Raw genomic sequence first — 20990 nt, forward strand, 5'->3', positions numbered from 1 at the left:
GAAAAATCTTAATCCTACTCTAAGCGATATATGACAGATACAAACGAAATGATTGGCCACATCCTTAATTTTAGGGAGTCTTATATTTGTATTTATCGTTTAGACATGCACGTGAACTCTTTAATAAAAGGTTCATATTTTGGAAAAAAAAAAAAAGACAATGAGTTTAGAATATACTCAAGTAATTACTTGTGTTAGGAAAAAATAAATCCTTTTTTTTTTTGCAGCTTGACTTATGCATATAAAATTTGACAAGGATCTATGAGCAATTCTTCTTTATCTACTACCCACCAAAAAAAAAGTACCCTTTTCTTCTTCTTCCTTTCTTTTTTTTCTGTACAAACTTCACATTAAGGGAAACTGGACAACCCCAAATATGATATATTACCCATAGACTGGACTTTCAATACTGTGCTGGTGAACATTATCTTTAGTGTTTCCCACAACCCAATTTATTTGGGCTTAAGAAAAATATAATCAACATCATCATTGGTCGAGGTCATTAACAAACAAAATCCGATGTTGTTTACCTAATGGCAAAGATAAATAAGAAGATGTGCCTATCCAATACATATAATAAATATAAAAAAAAAAAAAGAGAGAGAGAGAGAGAGAGAATAATCGTCTCATTATGGGCCTAAAGCACATTTTATCCTCTGTAACTGTGGGACAAAATGATAAAGAATCTGCACGCGTAGCATTAATTGGATAGCATAGCAACTTCGCGATTTGATGATAATGATGTTTGAGGATTGATTGATTGGCTCATGATGATATCAATGCATCTGTTTTCATGCATATACAAACCAACGGACTCGGGGCACGGCCCGGCCAATTTTGGTCATTATCAACTGCGCGTAACTTTCTTTGTATATCGTGTAACTTTTTTTCCACAGGATGTATTTTCACAACAGATAGTGGTGGACCCCACACTTAACGCGAAAATCGAGTTACATGGTGTAATCTCAGCCGCACAAAATTTTGAGGGCAAATCTTGGCCCTTAACCGTGCAGGACGGTCATCAGTATGACCGTCCCTGCCCCAAATCCCAAACGAATAGCCAGATAATCATCTGTCAGTTTTAAATCCTCAAGGAATCATTTCAGACTTGCATGTCTGACAGAAAAAAAAAATTTTTTTTTTTTTTGGGGATGAGTTAGAATCTTACGGTCATGAATTCATTTGGTCCATTTCATTGGAATTTAAATATGGTGCTGATATGGTTTTCCTTGTTACCTTTTACTCTATATGAACTCTTGTATGAAACCACACGAATCATTTATTGAGTATTATTACTACACGAACGAATTAGTCTGCAGGATTCATGCATGCTCCCTATTTTACTCTTTTAACTTCTGAGCAAGAGAGTAAAATCTTGAATGTCATCACTCCCGTTTGAATTGACAGTTTCAAGAGTTTTTGTAGAAAAATGTACTGTAAATATTTGATGCATGTGAGGTAAAAATATAATTGAAAAATATATTCATGAAAAATATAAAAAATTTTCTGCGAAAAATCACAATCCAAACAAGTTTGGCCCTCCAACAACGATATTGGATCGAGTTACGTGCTCTTGACTTGGGTTTAAGTGGAAAAGTTCAAGAGAAGATTGAGGTTTTGATAATTAATTCTTGAATCTCCTCATTTGAATTCGATATTGAACACATTGAAAGTGGAAAACATTTAAATGGTAAAACATTTCATAAGTCGAATACATGTGTATACATGTTTATACACATGTATACGTAATTTTTTGTCTTAATTTTTACATTCGTTTTAGTTTGTACATTTATTTTGATTGAGAATATAAAGTAATAATTGCAAAGTTACCGAATAATGAACCAAAAGTGAGAAGACAAGGAAGCCTAAATTGAACCAATGAGAGGATAAAATGCCCAAGTAAATCTCAGGGAGGAAAAAAGAAAAGAAAATCAAGAGACATAAATTCGAGTTTTCCCCTTGTAATTAGGGGAACATAGCAAATCGTCTCTTTAGCTCATGAAATGTAATTGGCCAGCGAAATGACAATCATACCCTTATTGGAATGAAAAGTCGCATAATCCTTTTTATTCTTCCATTTTTAGTATGTCTAGATGTCTCTTTCCCCCCCCTTGCATTTGCATTATGACATACAAAATTTGTCAAAACGCAAATGGTTAAATTTATATTTTTTTTCTTGTGAAATGCATTCTGTTCTTATTACCAAATCGTCGTTAGCCACCAATTATAGGAGTAATAAAGATTGAAACTAAATATATTTGCTTTTAGTAATGAACTTTCATTTCCCTTCTTTATACTTATTATAACATGTCTTTCGAACAAAAATATGAATTGCTATCCTATATGAGATATATTTAATTGTCCTCAACTACGAAAGAAATTCAAATTATATATTTAGTAAAAAATAATTTATGCAACTCCTATAGATAATATATACATTCATTGTATCATCAACATTTAATGAAAAATTAATTCACAATGTTAATAAAAGTAAAAGTTACTTGAGTTATTTTTACAAAATTCATATTTTAATTTTTTTACTATAGTTTACGATAATTAAAAAATCAATACTTTTGCACTTAAAATTTGTATATCACAATAGACATGGAAGATGACAAGAGAGAAATTTAACCATAATAGAGAAAGGAAGAAAGCGAAAAGCAATAAGCATTATGTGAACAATTTCTTTCATTGAGGGCATGATTATATTTTAGTTCATTAAATACATTTGACTCTTAGTTGCCCGGCTAGAGGTGCAAACGAGTCGAGTCGAGTTAAGTTTTGAGTTAATTGAGCTGAGTCTCAACATAATTTTACGAAACTCGAACTTGAATTTAAACTCGAGTTCAATTCAAATTCGAGAGCTCGAGCTTAAAAAAATAAAAATAATTATTTTATTTTTTTAAAAATGAATAAAATAATAATTTTTCTTAACAAATAATAAAATATTAGGAATATATGTAATTTTACTATTAAAATAAAAAATATATATATATTCGAGTTTGAATCAACTCGCGAACTAACGAGTTTAGTATTTTTCAATTCGAATTCGACTTGATTACTTTGAATTCGATGTTGACCGAGTTCGAGTCGAATTTGGACTCGAGCAGCTCTCGAGCTTGCAGCCCTAGCTGAGGCAATTTGTAGGTTTCATTAACATTACGTGTGAGTTGTGACATACTATTGACTCTTAATTACAGAAAAAGTTCACCTATAAAAAAAAGGACTAAAAATCATGATAAATATAAATACAAAAATTCTAAAATCAAGAACGTAAACTATCTTTAATTTATTTTTATCGCTTAAGCCGTACGTCAGATTTTCCCTACAGAAAATATAACTCATAATTAAGCCAAATCAAAATCATTTGGAATGTGAGAGAATTTTATCAGTTATTATTAAATTATTATTATTATTATTATCATTGTAAATAAAGAATGTGAGAGAATGGTGAGATGGAAGTTAGGCAATTGGCAGACTCTCACACTTGCCGAAGTTTCCTAGTGAGTGCCAGTAGGACACCAAAAGTAGACTCCCTGCTCACCAGTCACTAAAATCCACTCCACGCCGCAGCCCTCTCCATATCCCCCACAATTCCCCCTCCTTTCTTGTTTTCTTTTTTTCTTTCTTTTTCCTTTTCCCTACAATTTGCATTTTCAATTTTTTGCATTAATCAATCAATCATTCACACACGCAAGAACAGTTGTAAAAATTATATATAGTACTTATTAATCAACGAAAACAAGCCCTCGTTTCTTCTTCTCTTTAGAAACTTCACTGCTTTTTACCTCCTCCTCCAAGGGCTCTATTCAGCTAAACCCTAGAGCCCTAACCCAGCCCCTTCTCTCAGGTAAATTCCCTTTTCATACGCATGCATATTTTTGTTAATTTGGATAAGGGTTTGATGCGTGGTAGTTTGATTTTGTTCTCTAAGAAATTAGTCAAGAAATTAGTGGGTTTGGAATATGGAATTAGATCTTGGGAACTATAGAAAGACCTGAACTTTCATTTCTTATTTGGGATTTAATCCCTTTATTTCGTTGTGCTGATTATCTGTTTTTGCAACGATGAAACCCAAATTAAAAGGCTGAAATTTACTTGTCAACCCAATTTGGAATTCTGTGCAAAACCCTAATTTCAGTTTTTTGAGAATTTGGGGGAAAAGCTCGTTCTTTATCGTCTAGTTCAATTGACAAGAGGCTCAACTTCTAGCTGTAACCATAAAGGGGTGATAGGAAATTATGAGAATAAGTAGGATTTAACTTTTGATCGGGTAGATTAACGTATACGGTCTTATGCTATTGATTTGATTAATTTTGAGTTGGTTTTAGTTTGATGGTTTACTATGGGATTTGTAGGTGGTTTGAAATGTCGACTCCAGCTAGGAAGAGGCTGATGAGAGATTTTAAGAGGTTGCAGCAGGACCCACCCGCTGGCATCAGTGGTGCACCTCAAGACAATAACATTATGCTCTGGAATGCTGTGATATTCGGGTGAGCTTTCGACGGAGTTGTTTTGAAACTACATACTGTTATTGCGAGTGAATTACGTTTGCATATATGGATAATTTTATTTGTTTGCGTGGTTTTTCATTCACTAGTTGGTAAAACGTTTTCTTGTTTCTTTTCTGGTGTGGATTGCAGTCCTGATGATACACCTTGGGATGGAGGTAAGTCGATCATAACACTCAAAGTTTGTTCTTGCTAAGTCGATGACATCGATGGGTGATGTGTTGGTCCATGGCTTTCAATGCTTTCTGTATGACTTTGAATTATCATACTGTGAAGTTGATGTCCTGAATGGGTGAAGTTTTGGTCCGTGGCTTCTAAAGCTTGTCTATGACTTTAAATTATGAAACTGTGTAATCTTTTTAGGGTGGAATCAAGTCTACTGTGCTTCACTTGCCTTTAGTTTGTTGAACAACCAGTTATCGTGTAGCTTTGCTAACCTATTCAATGTTTATGTTTAGCATATACATTCAATTGAGTTTTCACTCTGGTCAATGTCCAGACTTCATTTATGAGTTTCACATGTATGTGATGCATCTGAATTTCTAGGAACTAAAGCTCGAGGATACAGTGAAATTTTGCTTCAACTAATTTTTCCGTATAAAGTCAAGGGTTATCCTGCCTCTGAAGCCACTATGTTTGCTCCACAGATGTACTTTTCTGATGTGCGCCTGTTGCTTTTGTTGGTTTAAAGTCGGAAGCCATTTATTTTAAGGAAAATGCATAGAAATGATACAAGTTCATTCTTCTCCTGTTCTCAGTATCTTGTGTCCTAACTTTGAAGCTAGAACATCTGGCACGTCCATTCTTTCCTTTGGAGATATATTGGATGTAAATATGTTTGCTTTGGCTTTAGGACTAGTATTTTGGTTACAGTGCATCTCTATGAACTTGATGGATCCTTATCTAACTTAATTGACCTTTGCTCTTGTACATAAAGAGGGAAATTGGAGATGTATGTTATAGTTATGAACTGCTAAACAATTCATCATAGACAATACTATTGCTTTTACAGCCTTATTTGCATTGCAAGTGGTACCCTACAAAAACTATTTATTTCTGGTGTTGGGGTGATTTTTTTACTCTTTATCTATATGTAGAGGAGGGATATGTTTAGGTTTAATTTTTTTTTTTTGAAGATTTTTCCATGATAAAGAAAGTATGACATGCACAAGAAGCCTTCAGCTCTTTGTTGATTGACTTGGCTTATAGTGTCTTTTGGAAATCAATTGCAAGGTTTCGTACTATGTAAGATGTTGATTATGATCCTGGTTCATCGATTCTTCCAAGACATGTTGACAATGGGATGACTTCTATGATCTCTTGTTCACAGAAATACCCTGGGGAAGTTCTTAGGTGGGAAGTCTGCAATTCGGACTTCCATACTCTACCACACAAGTGTCCAAATGCATGGTGCTGCATGCATTTGATTGGTTGCATTTGTACACTTGGCATCTATAGAAGTTGGAATTTTCCTGCAGAGTGTCTACTTGAGAGTTTTTATATATAAATCGGTACATGTGTGAGAGTAGATGGACAGGAAAGTGCTAACAGTTGGTCCAGATAATTCATTTGCGGGGGATTATTTCATTATTTAAGTGCAAAACGGAGGAAAAAAAAGAGATCTCTGAAACCAAAAAACAATGTGATAGAGTAGGTAGGAGGAGAATAGAGCTTAAAAGAAAAATAAGGTTCTTCCAAGGGTTTTTTGGCACAATATCGGGAGCATTTGGATAACTGTATTGACATGATTTCTGTGATTCTTGTCACATGACATGTCATTTGTCTATGAAACATAACATTGTGAAATGTTTCACATAGTGATGTCAAATGGATGTCAAAATTTGTGTGATTTTTAACTGATACACTAAGTCATACTTAATGCTATACTTTCCCTTGAATATTTAGGCAATGTGACAATGAGATAATGTTTGTCGTATAAACAATCCATCAGAGAATTATGTAGGTTGCTTACCTGAATGCAATTATTATTCAAAATTAAGAAAATATTGCTACTTTTAATCTTTTTCCAAGTATAAAAGTTGGTAGTCGTACAGTTGACTTTCAAGTTGATCTTCCACAATTCGACTTCTAAAAATCAGAAATATAATAAGAATAGAAATAATAGGGAAACAAATCAGAACGGTACTCGTCTTTGGCTAATTCCTTAGATTATACGTGAAAAAAAAAACTCGGTCAAATGTTGCTCTGACAATGAGTATGTATTAAACTAGGACAATTTTTTTAATAAAGCACTGATGCTACCGTGCTTAATCAGTATGGTAGCAGCTGTCAAGTCAAGAAAAAAAAACCTGACTTGCTCTCTGTTCTGGTTGACCAGATTTTTTTTTTTTAGAAAAAATTGTCTCAGCACGGCAGGGGTGTTTTTATTAAAAAAAGTGTTTGCTTGAGGTAATTTGTTTTCGGTCATGTGGAAGAGTTTTTCTTTTGGCATTTGTTCTTGACCCACTTAAAGCTCATTGAAGTGCCACTCTTCAGCTTTTGCGCGCCAGCAGTGGCTATTGATTTGGCTTTGTTGAATCCTGAGGCCGGTTTCTTGTTATTTCCAGCATCATTGGTTGCAGTGGAGGTGTCATCTTCGTCCATGGCACCAATTCCTCCCGCACCCCATTGATCTGCTCGGTCCGTCAGTAGCCATTTTTTCTTTGGATCTAAAAACTAGGGACAGATAATTCAGAATCAACAACTAAAATCAATTGCAATAAACCTAAGCCTTTGCTTTCCTGAATAAACCTAAACCTTTGCTTTCCTGAATGGAAAATATACTGATACCGATGAATTGCAAGATACATAATAGTAATGAAAGTTGACGAGGAAGACCCTGAAATGATGATGACAAATGTCTCCAAAGATCTCAAGAAGAATGGGAAAGATATACACAAAGAAAATCAACCTACAAAGGGAATTACCTTGCTTGGACTTAATCTTGAGGGCTGATGCTGCTGGTTCCTATGAAGAAGAAAGTGACGATGAAAAGCTTTAAGGGAACATGAAGAGATTAGTGGGGAGGTTGTATCTTGCATGTGGATAGGCAACATTTGACCAAGTGTTGTACAGTATTGTTTTCCTTTTTTATCTTTACTTTAGTAAGAATAGTACCAATCGTGTCCACTATTTCTACTTAATAGCCCTGTCTTGTAGTTGGTTAGGTTATGGGGCTACTCCAATTAATCGGTTTTTTTTTTTTAAATAAAAACACCCCTGTGCAGCAATAGTACCAATAAATTTTTTTTTAAAAAAAATTCTGGTCAAAGGCTGCACGACTGTGCAGCCTTTTCCAGAACAGAGAGCAAGTCAGTTTTTTTTTTTGACTCAACAGCTGCTACCATGCTGATTAAGCACGGTAGCGTCAGTGCTTTATTAAAAAAATTGTCCTGCACGTTTAGTACACACTCATTGTCAGAGCAACATTTGACCGAATTTTTTTTTTTTCACGTATAATCTAAGGAATTAGCCCTTGTCTTCACCCTCAAGCCATCTCTCTCGCCCACCTCTCTTTGTTGCATACCTCTAATCCACGTTTCTTCTATTACCCTCCTCTTCCTGCCAGCCTATCCCAATCTCCCGAGTTCCATATCATTTCGCTTGGAATATTCAGTCCCATTTTCTTATCCCACTTCCTGTCCCAGGTTGTGAAATACTGCCACTTGTCCATTCACTAAAAATAAGAAAATCGTTGTTTGGATTCTCGCTTCAAACCTTTCAAATCTCTCACATATGTTAATAACAGTGAAAATATACTTCTAATAAAATTTAGAAAATTTAACTCAAAGAAAAAAGAAGTTGGAAAAGTGTTCCTAATGGTATATCACCATGAGCACTTCCATTCCTCGGTGGAGACCTTCCCTCTCACGTGAACATTTGCAAGCAACCATTTTGTTCCTAAATTCCAAAAGGCCCTCAATAGAATGTTAATGGGATTTTGAAGTGTTGTGGATATTTCTTCTCCTGGAGTCAGGGAGAAATTTTGTTTTGTCTCAGAAATTTATGCTTTCCTTTTGCCAACTTCCACATTTTTCATGACTTTGATTTCCCTTGTGATTGCTTTCTTTTGTGGTAGGAATTCAAAGCATTACAATTGCTGAAGGTGCAATCTAGGTAGCATCTGTTCAATTAGTTTAAGTAGTTGCTGAACTATAACCGTTTTATTAGGAAAATTGTTCAAAGTGATAGAGGAGGTTGATCGTTGTTGAGGGATAGGGAATGAAGACTGTTTTCTTCCAACTTCTATCATTAGTATGTTTAAGGACTGGAAGTTAATGAGCTTGAGCACAAATAAAATTTTCGTAGTTTTAGTAAATGGACAAGTGGTGGCTTATTAGAATGTTGGATAGTGAGTGGGATATAAAAGTGGGATGGAAGATCCAAAGCGCGTTTTTGTTAAGCCTGATCCCACCCTCTGCTGACACTGTTGCTGTTGCCTCATTTTGCTGTTATCCACTGCCTCAGCAACCGTCTTCTTTTTGTTTCAAATATCCTCCGGCAGCCATTGGAACAGTTGTACTAATTCAGAAAGATATTGATCTAAATAGTTTGATGGTAAACTTTTCTATTTGGCTTGCAAGAGTTGAGCAAGCTGTATAGAATTTGGGTGAAGCACTGGCTGAGAGGTATGGGGGCTAACTATTTAGTTTATTACAAAAAAGAATAAAACAACGTTTGGAAAAGGGAGGCCTTTTTAGGTCAGCGGGTGATGGGACAGTTGCATTTTGGAAATTTAATCACCTGGATGGTCACATTTGCTAAATGTGACTGCCCACCTTTTCTTTTTGCTGTGCTAAAATAAAAGAAAAAAGAAAAGAAAATTTTGGTGGCAGTCATGTTTTAAATGTGGCTGCCTGCTTTAAAGTTTTTGTCCCCTCTCGCATCCCTTCTTCTTCTCCCCCTGTCCCCTCTTTCTAGCTAGCCACTTGTCTCTCTCTCCTCCTTCCACAACTATCTTTTTTCTTCCAAACATAATGTTTCACAACAACAGAAAAGATGTTCAAGTTTTCCATAAAACCTGTCTTTGCAATAAAACCTGGCTAAGATGTCTAGCAACCCTGCCTTCCTCAACATAAGGCGTGACTGAAATCAAAATCATAAGAAAATTGTAGCTAGTTTGACATTCAACTGAGTATATAGCATACAAGGAAATTATATCCTATGTCATAGGCAACATAAATATTTGCAATCTGGATTGTCATGTGAAAAAGAGGGAAAAAAATTATAGCACAAATGTATGTCTAGTACTGGTTAAAGAGCCCATAAAGGGCTTAGAAAAGTATATTGTGTGCTGCAGTAATGATTGTTAAATTACAAGTTTGCTTATATGTACACTAATTGTTTCCCTAAGGGGAGTGTATGTATATAAGTTGATCAGCACATAAAAGTGTAACTAAGCAGGTTCCTATGATTTGAGCAAATATGCATTACAAGGCAAGGAAGTAGGGTGATGTTCAAGAGCCTATTCATAGTTCATAACCCCCCTTCAAAAAAAAAACAAAAAAAAAAAAACAAAAACCAGCCAGGGTTAGTGTACTATCAGTGATTGCTTGTGTTAGTGACCCAACTTTTGTTGATAGAAGCCCATCGTAATAGGTCCCTCATGAAAGCCGAGATGACATGACTTAGATAGTAAGGGTAGATAAACACCTGCATTAGAGCTAGAGACATTCAATATAAATATGCTTGAGTGGAACTCGGCTGACAACTCTCTAGTTTCATTAAAGTACTGAAATTGAGCTAGGCCTTTTTATGGCCATCACCATTGGAGTTTAACCCATGTTTTGAGTCACGTACCTGCCTGCTGATCTTCTACTGTGCATCATCTATCATCTGTAGGTTGGATTTTCATAATGTGGTTAGGGAGGGGAGAAGAAGAAAGGGTGGGAGGGGGCCCACCAAAACTTTAAAGTAGGCGGTCCGCCCATCAAAATTTTCTTTTTTTTTCCTCTTCATTATTTTTAACACAAGAAAAAAATGGGGCAGTTGAATGTAAGATGACCTTAAAGACAATAATCGTAAGATTCAATCTAAAGTGAGTGTTTACCATCCACTTTTACATTTGGGAGTGGGTGAAAATAGCAGAACAACTTCAGTATTGTGAATATGAATTATGATATTCTGGTGGTGGTATGTGATAAGGGAAATTCTAGATGCTATTATGTGGTGAATTAATGCAGAAAATTAATTCTTTTTGATCAAGTGGCCTTTGTTCCATGTCTTTTTTTTTCCCTCCCTTGTGCTAAGCACTGTCAGTTCTTTAAGTGTCTTTTTTATGTTTATGAGCAAGACCATGGCTCCTGGATGTTTATGCGCATTTCCTTTGGGCACATCAGGTACGTTCAAGTTGACACTTCAGTTCACGGAAGATTACCCAAACAAGCCCCCAACTGTGCGATTTGTTTCTCGGATGTTTCATCCAAATAGTAAGCATGACTATTGTATAGAATATTCATTTAAAGGCTAATTTGGCATTATTCTAATTCAGGATTTATTATTTGAGCAGTTTATGCAGATGGAAGTATATGTCTTGATATTCTTCAAAATCAGTGGAGTCCAATATATGATGTTGCAGCGATACTAACCTCAATCCAGGTAAATCACATTGGAATTGTAGCAGATGATATTAGTTATGAGTCTGTTCTTTTTTTGTTGTCTATATGAGCCACCTTATTATGGGTATTTTCTTCATCTCAATGTTATCGCAGGATGGACATTTCAAATTCTGCATAGAATTGAATAATCGTAGAAATCGATTGCTTCCAGATTAGCCAATAATAGGCTGTTGGAGCAGTAATTTAGTCTGATTTTTAAATGCCAACTGAACAGACTATTTTAATAATAAGTTTGCTAATTAAGGCATAAAATATTTAACATGTATGTGTGAGGTCCACCTTCACTAATCTGCTTCTCGTTTGCTTCATTTTGGTATACTTATTTACATGATGCTGCCTTGTTGAGTCAACTTGCACTGAGCCCAAGATGCTACTCCTAGAAATAACAAGAATCTCATTGGCAATAAGTTAATATCTATTCCTCTTGGTAAGGAGGCACCTTTGACTTTGGTAACTGAGTTGCTAAGAAAATGTAGTTGGTGACTTGCTTTTGGTTCAAGGGAAACCGTGCAACTTAAAAGATGCTAGAGTTGAAAATTTCACTACTCTGGGAACAGGATGGAGCAATTCCATTTTTTGTCTTTATTTCGACTTGAAGGGTGGGCTTGGTTTTAACACTGACAGGAAAGCATAGAATGAGCCCTTGTTTGCTTAGATCTCTTAGTTCTTTGTTCCTAGGCAATATATGGAAGAGGAAATAAAAATGAATTTAGTGGCGTCTTGACTCGATAAGGTTCCTCCTCTGAAATTGAGTCTTCACGGAGGTGAGCATCCTTAGAAACTAAAGTGACCTCACTCGGTTTCAGAATTATACAATAGAATAATCAGGGCTATCAAAGTAAGCTGAACAAAGTGTATCTATTATCGTAATTTCATTCTTCTCTTTCCTTTTCATCTCCAGTTCTGCATATGTGACGAGATAAGTCAGACAGCGTTATTGCCACGTGGTTAATGAATTTCTTTCCCTTTCTGATGCCCCTAACCCCTATCACTACTTGCTCTGACATATTTGGATGACTAATTCTTTATCTGGTCAAACACATTATCTCTCCATGCCGTAAAATTGTTATGGAGTATGAATTTCCTTAAATGCTCCACCCTCCCATAACCATTGAATATTTCTTGGCCCATGCCCGGAGTCGTTACCTTAACTGCAAGGTGGGGGATGCCGAAGCCAGGGCTAGTGACTGGAGTAAGTTGTAATAAGGGAGGTAGCACATTGACTTGACATTTTCTGTCTACCACATGGACCTTTCTCACTGTTGCAGTTAGCAGTTGATACTTTGTCTGGGAATGGCTCAAGATATTATTAATCATGGGCACTTTTTTAGAATACAATTATAAGTGGTTTTGCTTTTTGCAGTCTCTACTGTGCGATCCAAATCCTAATTCTCCAGCAAATTCTGAAGCTGCACGCCTGTTTAGCGAGAATAAGCGTGAATACAACCGCAGAGTCAGGGAAATTGTGGAACAGAGCTGGACTGCCGACTGATACTGTTGTGAGGCCTGCATTGGTACCAGGGATGATTTCATCCTGTTGTTGTGGGCCTGTTTAAGTTTCATCTGTCAATTTAAAGACCTTTATGCTGGCTTTCTTGAATCAAAACTCGATACTCCGGTCCTACTATATTTGTTAGGACTATTTATTTGGTATGACTTGCTGTATTTCATCATCTAGCTCCTGTAAAATAGGATTTTTCTGTTGTAAGCTGTCAAGGGATACATAGACATTCTGTTCCTATAAATATTGTTGTCTTGTGACATGATTCAATATGCCTTTGTGTTTTGGTTTAGTCATCAAATGTGCTTTTGATGCCTTGGTGAGAAGATTCACATTTGGCAAGCTTGTAATCCCAGTAGGACTTGCGAATGCTTTACAACTATCAGGCAACAAATGACTCTAGAAAAAAAAATGCGTATTCGTTTATATTTGCTGAGCAGTGTTCACTTAAAAAAAGATTAGCAGGGAAATGTGGGATTTAAGAAGCGGGGAGGGAGGAGGAGGATTTGGAGATGGGATCTCTAAATTCTGAGATTTCAACCTTGAGTATAAGTCTGTCAATTGGGTTTAATGGACTGGGCTTTTGTAAGTTCGAATTCAGTTTATTTAATTTGTAATATTTTCGGGATTTGGGTAATGAGTTTTGGGTTAATAAGCGTGAAGTTCATACTCAATTCATATAATATTCAGATTGTGAGTCTTATTTGGGCTTAGTCTAAGTTTATTTATTATTCTTTAATTTTCTTAATATAATTATTAAATTGTAAAACGAGTTTAACATTTACAAGATTACAATATTAAAACTAAACATGAACAAATAATAGTTTTTAAAAGTATATAAATTAAAAAATTTTCGACAATATATATATTTAATTTGTTCAAAACGCATGAAAAATAGTAATAAAACATTCGGTTATAAGCCAATACATCTTTAAAAGTTGGAACTTTTTTATAACCTTGTGATTTGAATTCAAATATGCTTGGTGATTTGAATTCAAATATGCTTGATGATTTGTGTTTCTAGACCAAAAAGAAATCAACCAATATTATGTCAATGCAAAAATTTACTCAAATAATAAGAAAAATTAGAGATTCAGTTATGCATTACTAATATTGGTTCTCAAGAAAACTCATAGAAGAGTTTTCAGATGTATTTTTGTGTTTTGTAATTTATATATATTTAGTATTTAGTAATAATATATTTGGATATATAATTATGTATAATATCAAAATATAAATATTATATATATACATATATATAGATAATTAAAGGGCCGAGCCTATATCGAGTTTGAACCTAATGAGGCTCAAGCTCAACTCATATTTAATTTGGATCTAATTTTTAGGTTCAAGTTCAGACTTCAGACCGACTCACTAAAAAGTCGGGCTCGTCGAGCTTTTTTGGAGTCAAACAAGCCGAGCTCAAGCTGACCAAACTCCATTAACAATCCTACTTTAGTGGCATCCATTTTCAACTGTAGAAATGATTTCAGTGTGCAATGTAGTTACCGGATGTCAAAGGATGCGTGTGTGTGTCTGTTTCATTTTCTCATTGACCTAGAATCTGAAGTTACTGTTTCCATATAAACTAGATTGCATTTTTTAAACACTTGTTTGTATTGAAGATTGATTTTATTTTTTTTAGCCTAAAAAGCATGTAATATATAATATGGTTCAAAAAATAAGAAGATGATTAAAAAACATATTTATAATACAACCAAAACTCTTTTTTTTTTTTGGCAAAAAACTGGCTATCCGTAGGGAAAAAAAATGTCTGTGTAATGTTAGCTGTAGATTTGGTATTAATATTGTTGATATTTTTGTACACGAGAAAAAAGAATGTTACTACTAAATACCGTTGTAGCCAATTAACGAATTTTATTTACTAGTATATTTTTATGCATCGCTTGTCCACCCCCCCCCCCCCCCCCCCCCCCCCGCCGGGCGGGGGTTTTATGCATTGCTTTTTTTCTTTCTAATTTTGCCCTTGAAAGACCACAGTAAAATGTCATTATGTTAGCCCACTTTGTTAGAGAGGATTAAGTCTAATCTTGAGCCATGAAAATATTTTTGGAATATTTTGGCACAATTCCATTTTAACAGCTGATCTTAACCACACATTGTTATGCATCGCAATAGAGGCCTAATCTTCAATTCTTCTTCTTTTTTTTTTTTCCGAAGAAAAGTTGGCAATTTCAGTGAGAAATACTGATTTTTTTTTGTTGCAAATATAGCTTAATAACCAAATAAATATCACCTAATAAACAACCAAAGAGCCAAAGAGGCAGGTATTTTTTAGGATATTATTATGACTAGCATATCTTGAAATTCAAATGATAATGAACAAGGTTTCCACAACCATTCCAATTTTGATACTCTGTTTTCTAATTTTTTAGGATGTTAACACTCTGTTTTCTAATTTTTGTGGTTTGGGCATGTTTTTTAGTAGTAGAAGCGGTATTCGGTAGACTTCAAGAATTCGAAAGCCAGCACCCAAAAAAAGGTAAAAAGGTAAGACTAAATTTTCACTCACCTTAATAATCTTGCAAAAAATCATGCTATTAAGAGTCACAAAAACGAGATATTTGACATGCAAAACGGATAATCCCAAACTAGTACATGTATAAAAGCTAGACAGTTGAAGTTTAGGTTCCAGGCATCACAAACCAAAACAAATGACAGCAATATTAAACTTCACACTTCACACAATGCTTGGCTGCTGCTAACTTTCACCCTGTAAAACACGGCAGTATGTATCTATACAAAAGGAAAAGCCCCAGATAAAATAATGAAGACCAAACCAAACTGGACAGCTGCATTTGGCATTGACTAAACTTCAGACAAACTCATCTCTTCAGTCTCCACAGCCTCCTGCAGCAATAAAAACTAACCATCATCAACTACACATACTGAGAGCAGAAAAGAAGAATCAGCTTGAAAATGCAATCTGAGGGCAGAAAATAGACTAATAAAAAAGCAACTCATCCTTTGCACATCCCTAAACCCACTTCATATCTCATTGCTTGTTAATGAGTAAACCCAATCTGAAGTAACCTAAAGGTGCGTACTAACTGAAGGGGAGGTGAAGATTTTAGGGGACTTTACAATAGTCTAAATCACAGGAGATAGCACCAAACAGCAGTCAGCAGTGTGAAAGGTTTGAGACCTTCAGGATAACCAGGAAGCTTTCTTGGAGAAACTTAAAAACCGAAAGTGCTTTAATGAAATTTAACCTAAACATTTGCATTTTTGCTAGTATAGAAAAAGATAGATTAAAATTTTACCACGTTTTCTTTATTTTCTTGGAGTGCTTTATCCTCTGGTGGGGAATTGAGCGAACCTGTGGCATTGAACAGTAATAAATAGACCCATTGAGTAGTCAATTGAGTACATTCTAGTTTAGAAGCAATTACCTTCTACATTAGACGATTTCTTTCCCTGCTTCTTCAGCTTATCATTATGTGGTTCTTGCTTTCTCGGTTTTTGAACTTTCTTGTGTGTTCTACCAGCTCCAGCTTCAACACCAGACTTTGCATTTGGAACCACTTTCTTTGCTGATCTCCTGACTTTAGTAGCAGACTCATTCTTTTGAGTTTTCTCCTTGTTTGGGTCTTTAACTTGACGAGCTTTATCAACGCCAGCATTCGAGGGCTCCAATTTCAGCTTCTGACTGTCTGCTGAAGATGACGAGCTATGTACATCATCATCAGATGACCGAGTTTCCTCATCAGGCACATGGGAACAAGTTTCAGAAACCTGCAACTGCTCTAAGCTCTCTGAAATATTGTAGCCTTGACACAATTCCTTCAGAGTCTCTCCAAACTCAGCAAGGCTATGGCGCCGAATATAGGATTTCAATTCGTCCCTCAAGAGTTGAAGAGGCTGAACAGAGAAGCACAAATGAGAAGCAAGAACGTGTCGCTAATCAGATGTAATTTTATGTCATAGCGGACAGTGTCACAAGGGTAACATAGATATGATGACTTAAGATCAGACATTCCATTTTGTCCCAGTAATAGGCTGGAACATTGTAAAACTAGAGCAATAGCAAGTCTAGGCCAGGACAAACATATCAGTAAGCCTTAGAGTAAAGTGCAAAAATCATTGATTAGGATCTGCAATTTCGTAGCTGACCCAAAAGTAAACCCCAAATACTTTTTTATACAGGTATAGAATTCCCTTCAAGTAAATAACTAGGTAAATGACTCAAGGATATGAGAGTAGGCGCTAAAAGGGTCGCTTCCAATGAAATTTGCATCCTCCTTTCTGTCATGCACAAGTGCACACTCATATAACTGTATAATTTATTTCCTACCTCACATCCCATCTCTAAAGCAAGTTTAAAGAAGCCAAGGGAGACTGATTGCTTGGATGCAGATTCAGAGAGCTTAATCAGAGACAACCAATATGATGCTCGAGTCAGACTGTTGTACTTTCTTCTAAGAGACGATTTTGAAACATCAGAAAGCGGTGTGTCACTTTTTCCAGTGGACCTCTTTGCCCTAGCCTCAGATATGGGAGTTGTATTTCCTACAGATCTTGGAGCAGGACTAGCAGTTGACTTTGCAGGAATGGACAGCCGTCTTGGTGGCTTTGCAGATTTCTCCTTGCCAGAGAGATCAAGCACACCCACACTCTTACTTACACTTGATGCAATCCTTCCCCTGAATATGCATGCATCCAGAAAAGCCTCAGTTAATACTTCTCAGTAGACCCATATTCAGGATTGCAATTATTAAGAATGAGCTTAAAAACATAGACGACAGTATTCTAATGCTGTGAGTTATTGCAAATAAAATCATAGTAATCCCTGAATTAATTTTGCATTCAATTATATGGAGAATGGAAAAACCATTTCCATCAATTCTTAATTCCAGTTCACTTAAGCAACACATAAAGCCTTTCATATGCTGGACCAATTACTCAAAAGGGGGAACCAACAAAGCAAACCAGGCAATTGAAGAACTAATATCCCGGTTAATACAAATGTGCCTGTTGCATAATAACCAAATATTGTGATCCGTCTGACTCAGGGCAGAGGCCTCGAAAACCTAACTAATCATCAAACTGAAATGCATAAAGCAAAAGTCAAAATTGAGCACTGAGATAGGATCAAATTACATACCTAACAGCATACATTAGATATAAGGAAAACAAGAAACAAATTTCTCTTCAAGCCAATTCCAAGAACACATATCATCCAGATTAAACAACAGAAACCCTAATTCATTGGTCAAAAAAGAACCCTTTTTTGGCAAATTAGTAAAACCCCTACTCAGGGGAACAGGAAAAGAAAAAAGGAAGCATTTTTTTTCGTGAAAATACGATCGCCAAGTTAATGATCTTCAGAAACAGAACCAATTAAACTCAATAACTTCAGAAACACATGCAGATGATATAAATTAAAACCTGGTTCTAGGTAGAGAAGAATTAGAGGCATCAGTCAGAGGGGGCTTCTCCTCCTTGGACTTTGCAGCAGATCGAAGAGGATATCTGAGAAGTCTGCTTGCTGATCTCTTTGCATTGCCTGAAACAATCAAAACCCATAAAAACCCAGAAACAAAAACCAACAATTATTCACAAATTCCAGAAAACAGACCAAAACTTTAAACAAAAAACGATACCAGAAGCAGAGGTTTGGTCTTTGACCGAGTCTTCCATGGGAAAAGACAGCAAAAACAAATGGGGTTTTTCTCTAACAATAAGATATCTAAGAAGGGGAAAGAATCAGAGAGAAATGAAATGACGAAGAGGGTATAAGGATTATGGGTATTTATATGAAGGGGAGAGAACATGCTTCCGGGCAGTTGCCAAATGGGTGACAGATGGGCGGGAAATTGGGAAGTCTCGAAATCGAAAAATTGGGTGCAGAAATATACAGCTAAGATTTGGGGCTGGATGGTTTTAGGAGGAAACGGTTTAATAATTTAAATTAGACAACGGCTATTAAGGGTTTGGGGCCCAAAAATTAGTAGGATCCTTCGTTGTTGTAGTAAAGTAGGGTAAAGTAAGACGCTCATCATTTTGAATTTCAAATTTGAAAATTTCTTTATTATGTTTTTCTTTCAAAAAAATGGAGAAACAAGAGAAATTAGTGATGGTTTTTTATGAAGAAAAGAAGGAAAAAGGGTTTTTGCATGTTGGGATATTGGGATTGAGTGTGCTTTTAGAAATAATAGAAATTTAAACAAGTAAAAAATTATTTTAATTTGCATGAATAGCTAATATCGAGGATATGTTTGTGGCCAAAAAAAAAGGCAATGGAAGTAGAAAAATAGATTATTTTGGCAGTATAAAGAGAGAATCAAGCAAAATATGTAGACCAATTAAACCGATCCTCTATTAAGAAAGTCCGTTGGACACAAATATAGACGTTTTTTGTTGCAATCTCGAATTGGCTTGTTTTTCACCGAAATAGTCATTCAACTAATTAGAACATACATTCGTCAATAAGACTTAGGTTCCGTTTAAGAAAATTGAATCTGAATTCTGAAATTTGAATATTAAAACAATTAATTTGCTGAATTTTAAGCACTAAAAAAGAAATATATAAATGTCTGAATTTTAATGTTGAACCTATTTATACTGTTTATTAACCATTTATAACTGAATGGTTAATAAGTTAAATTTAACAATTTTGCCCTTGTATCTTTTCATCCAAAAAAGAAATAGAACCTATGATTTAATTAGATTAAATTTGTTAGATATGAAAATGACAATATTTATTGTTAAATCAAATTAATATAAAAGATGAAATATATTATATGAGGAGTATGGAGAAGATGTGAAGGTCATTAAAAATAGAGAAAAGAGAAGTAGAAAGGCGTTAAATAGGGAATATCAGATTATTTAATTAGATAAGAATTTTGAACATAATAATTAACAAACAAGGGTAGATTTGGTAGATACGATAAGGTAGTTGAAGTAATTCTATTGATTCTTATTAGAATTAAGCATTCAGTTAGGATTCTTGTACTGAAAAAATTACACACAAGTTCAACACTACTTAACAAGTTCAGTAGATAAATTTTTATTTATCAAACACCCAAAACATCTGAATGTCTGAAAAAATTCAGTCTCAGTATTTTTGTATGTTATCAAACAGACTCTTAATATGTGCTTTCATCAATTGAATGATTAGATATGAAAGTCTTTGTTAGCTGAGTGACCAAAAATATATATTTTTCATTAGTTGGCTAATTCCTTAGACTATAGGTAAAAAAAAAAAAAAAAAATCCGTCAATTGTTAGTCTAACACAATCATGTTCCTAAACTATAGTGGGAGGCAAAAAACTCTCCGCCCCTTTCTCATTTCATTCTATTCTTCTCTCTTTTCCCTCCCTCTCCCTCTCTTTGCATCGCTTTCGAACAGCTCAAACGAAGAAACTCCGAGCCAAACATTGGAGAGCGGCCCTTGGCATCATCGCCCTGCCATGTTGATCACTGCTGGGGTTGATAAGGCCATCAATTTTTCTGAATCAAAATAATATATAAGGCCATCAGTTTTAAAGTACAGTAATAATATATATATGTCAAAATACAACAATGTAAGTGATTAGATGAATTATTTTAATTGCATAACTCATATAATATAACATAATGTAATTTTATAATTGGACGCTTATTTTCTGAATCAAAAGGTTGTGCTTGGTCTTAAATATATAACTTATACTACATAACTATACACAATTCACACTCTAAAAAATTTTAATACTACTAATTCATCCATTACTTCTCCTAAACCCAATGGCCAATTTTTTTTTCCTACAATTATGTTGCATTTCTGAAAAAAAAAAATTGAGGCTGCCATGCTTACTCAGAACAATAGCCTGCAATTTTTTTTAAAAAAAAATTTTTGGCGCCTTATTGTGATTAAAGGCTTATGTTTTTTTTAATAATTAAAAAGGCTGCCATGCTGCAATTTAACAAAAAAAAAAAAAAAAAAAGGTTGCGGGCTGCTGTGCTGACGAGTTTGGGAATATAATGGTATCAAATCAATACTTGTCCTTTTTTTTTGTGCCAATAATCTAAAGAATTAGCCTCATTAGTTAAACGACTATTTTGTCTAAATACAAAATTTAGCTAGTGACCAAAATAGGGAACTCCACGTAGTTTAGTGACTACTTTTGCTGTTTGCTCTTATTTTGATGCATTTAATTATTTTTGTCTCCACAAATTTCAAATATCAAATTTACAAATATAAGTTTTTTATTTGGAAAAATTGTTCAAAACATCTCTCACATTTGGCCAAATGAATTTTTTTATCATTCACTTTTAAAGTGTTAATTTTATGTCCCTTATAAATTTAAATTAGCAAAATTGGATCTCAATCTAAATTTTCGATCACTTTTTAGCTTGAAA

General features: G+C 34.9%; 2 protein-coding genes across 3 annotated transcripts; one reads left to right on the forward strand and one right to left on the reverse strand.

Annotated features, from left to right (window-relative positions):
• The first annotated feature begins 3566 nt into the window (after positions 1-3566).
• LOC113767709 (ubiquitin-conjugating enzyme E2 2) lies at positions 3567-12921 on the forward strand. Its single transcript, XM_027311886.1, has 6 exons — positions 3567-3850; positions 4359-4493; positions 4644-4669; positions 10850-10939; positions 11020-11108; positions 12492-12921. The coding sequence occupies exons 2-6, from the start codon at positions 4369-4371 to the stop codon at positions 12618-12620; spliced, it is 459 nt and encodes a 152-aa protein (XP_027167687.1). The 5' UTR covers positions 3567-3850; positions 4359-4368; the 3' UTR covers positions 12621-12921.
• Positions 12922-15167: 2246 nt separating this feature from the next.
• On the reverse strand, positions 15168-18476 carry LOC113767971. Of its 2 annotated transcripts, XM_027312178.1 has the most exons (6): positions 18254-18474; positions 18039-18156; positions 16945-17293; positions 16043-16511; positions 15914-15969; positions 15168-15500 (listed from the first exon to the last, which is right to left on the reverse strand). In XM_027312178.1, exons 1-6 carry the CDS (start codon positions 18288-18290, stop codon positions 15459-15461), a joined length of 1071 nt encoding a protein of 356 aa, XP_027167979.1. In that variant the 5' UTR covers positions 18291-18474; the 3' UTR covers positions 15168-15458. The 2 variants fall into 2 exon arrangements, with proteins under 2 accessions (XP_027167979.1, XP_027167980.1); XM_027312179.1 differs by lacking the exon at positions 15914-15969 and having other exon boundaries at positions 18254-18476.
• Positions 18477-20990: the final 2514 nt, after the last annotated feature.

This window comes from Coffea eugenioides, chromosome 4 (genome assembly GCF_003713205.1).
Source record: "Coffea eugenioides isolate CCC68of chromosome 4, Ceug_1.0, whole genome shotgun sequence".
Classification (NCBI taxonomy): Eukaryota; Viridiplantae; Streptophyta; class Magnoliopsida; order Gentianales; family Rubiaceae; genus Coffea; species Coffea eugenioides.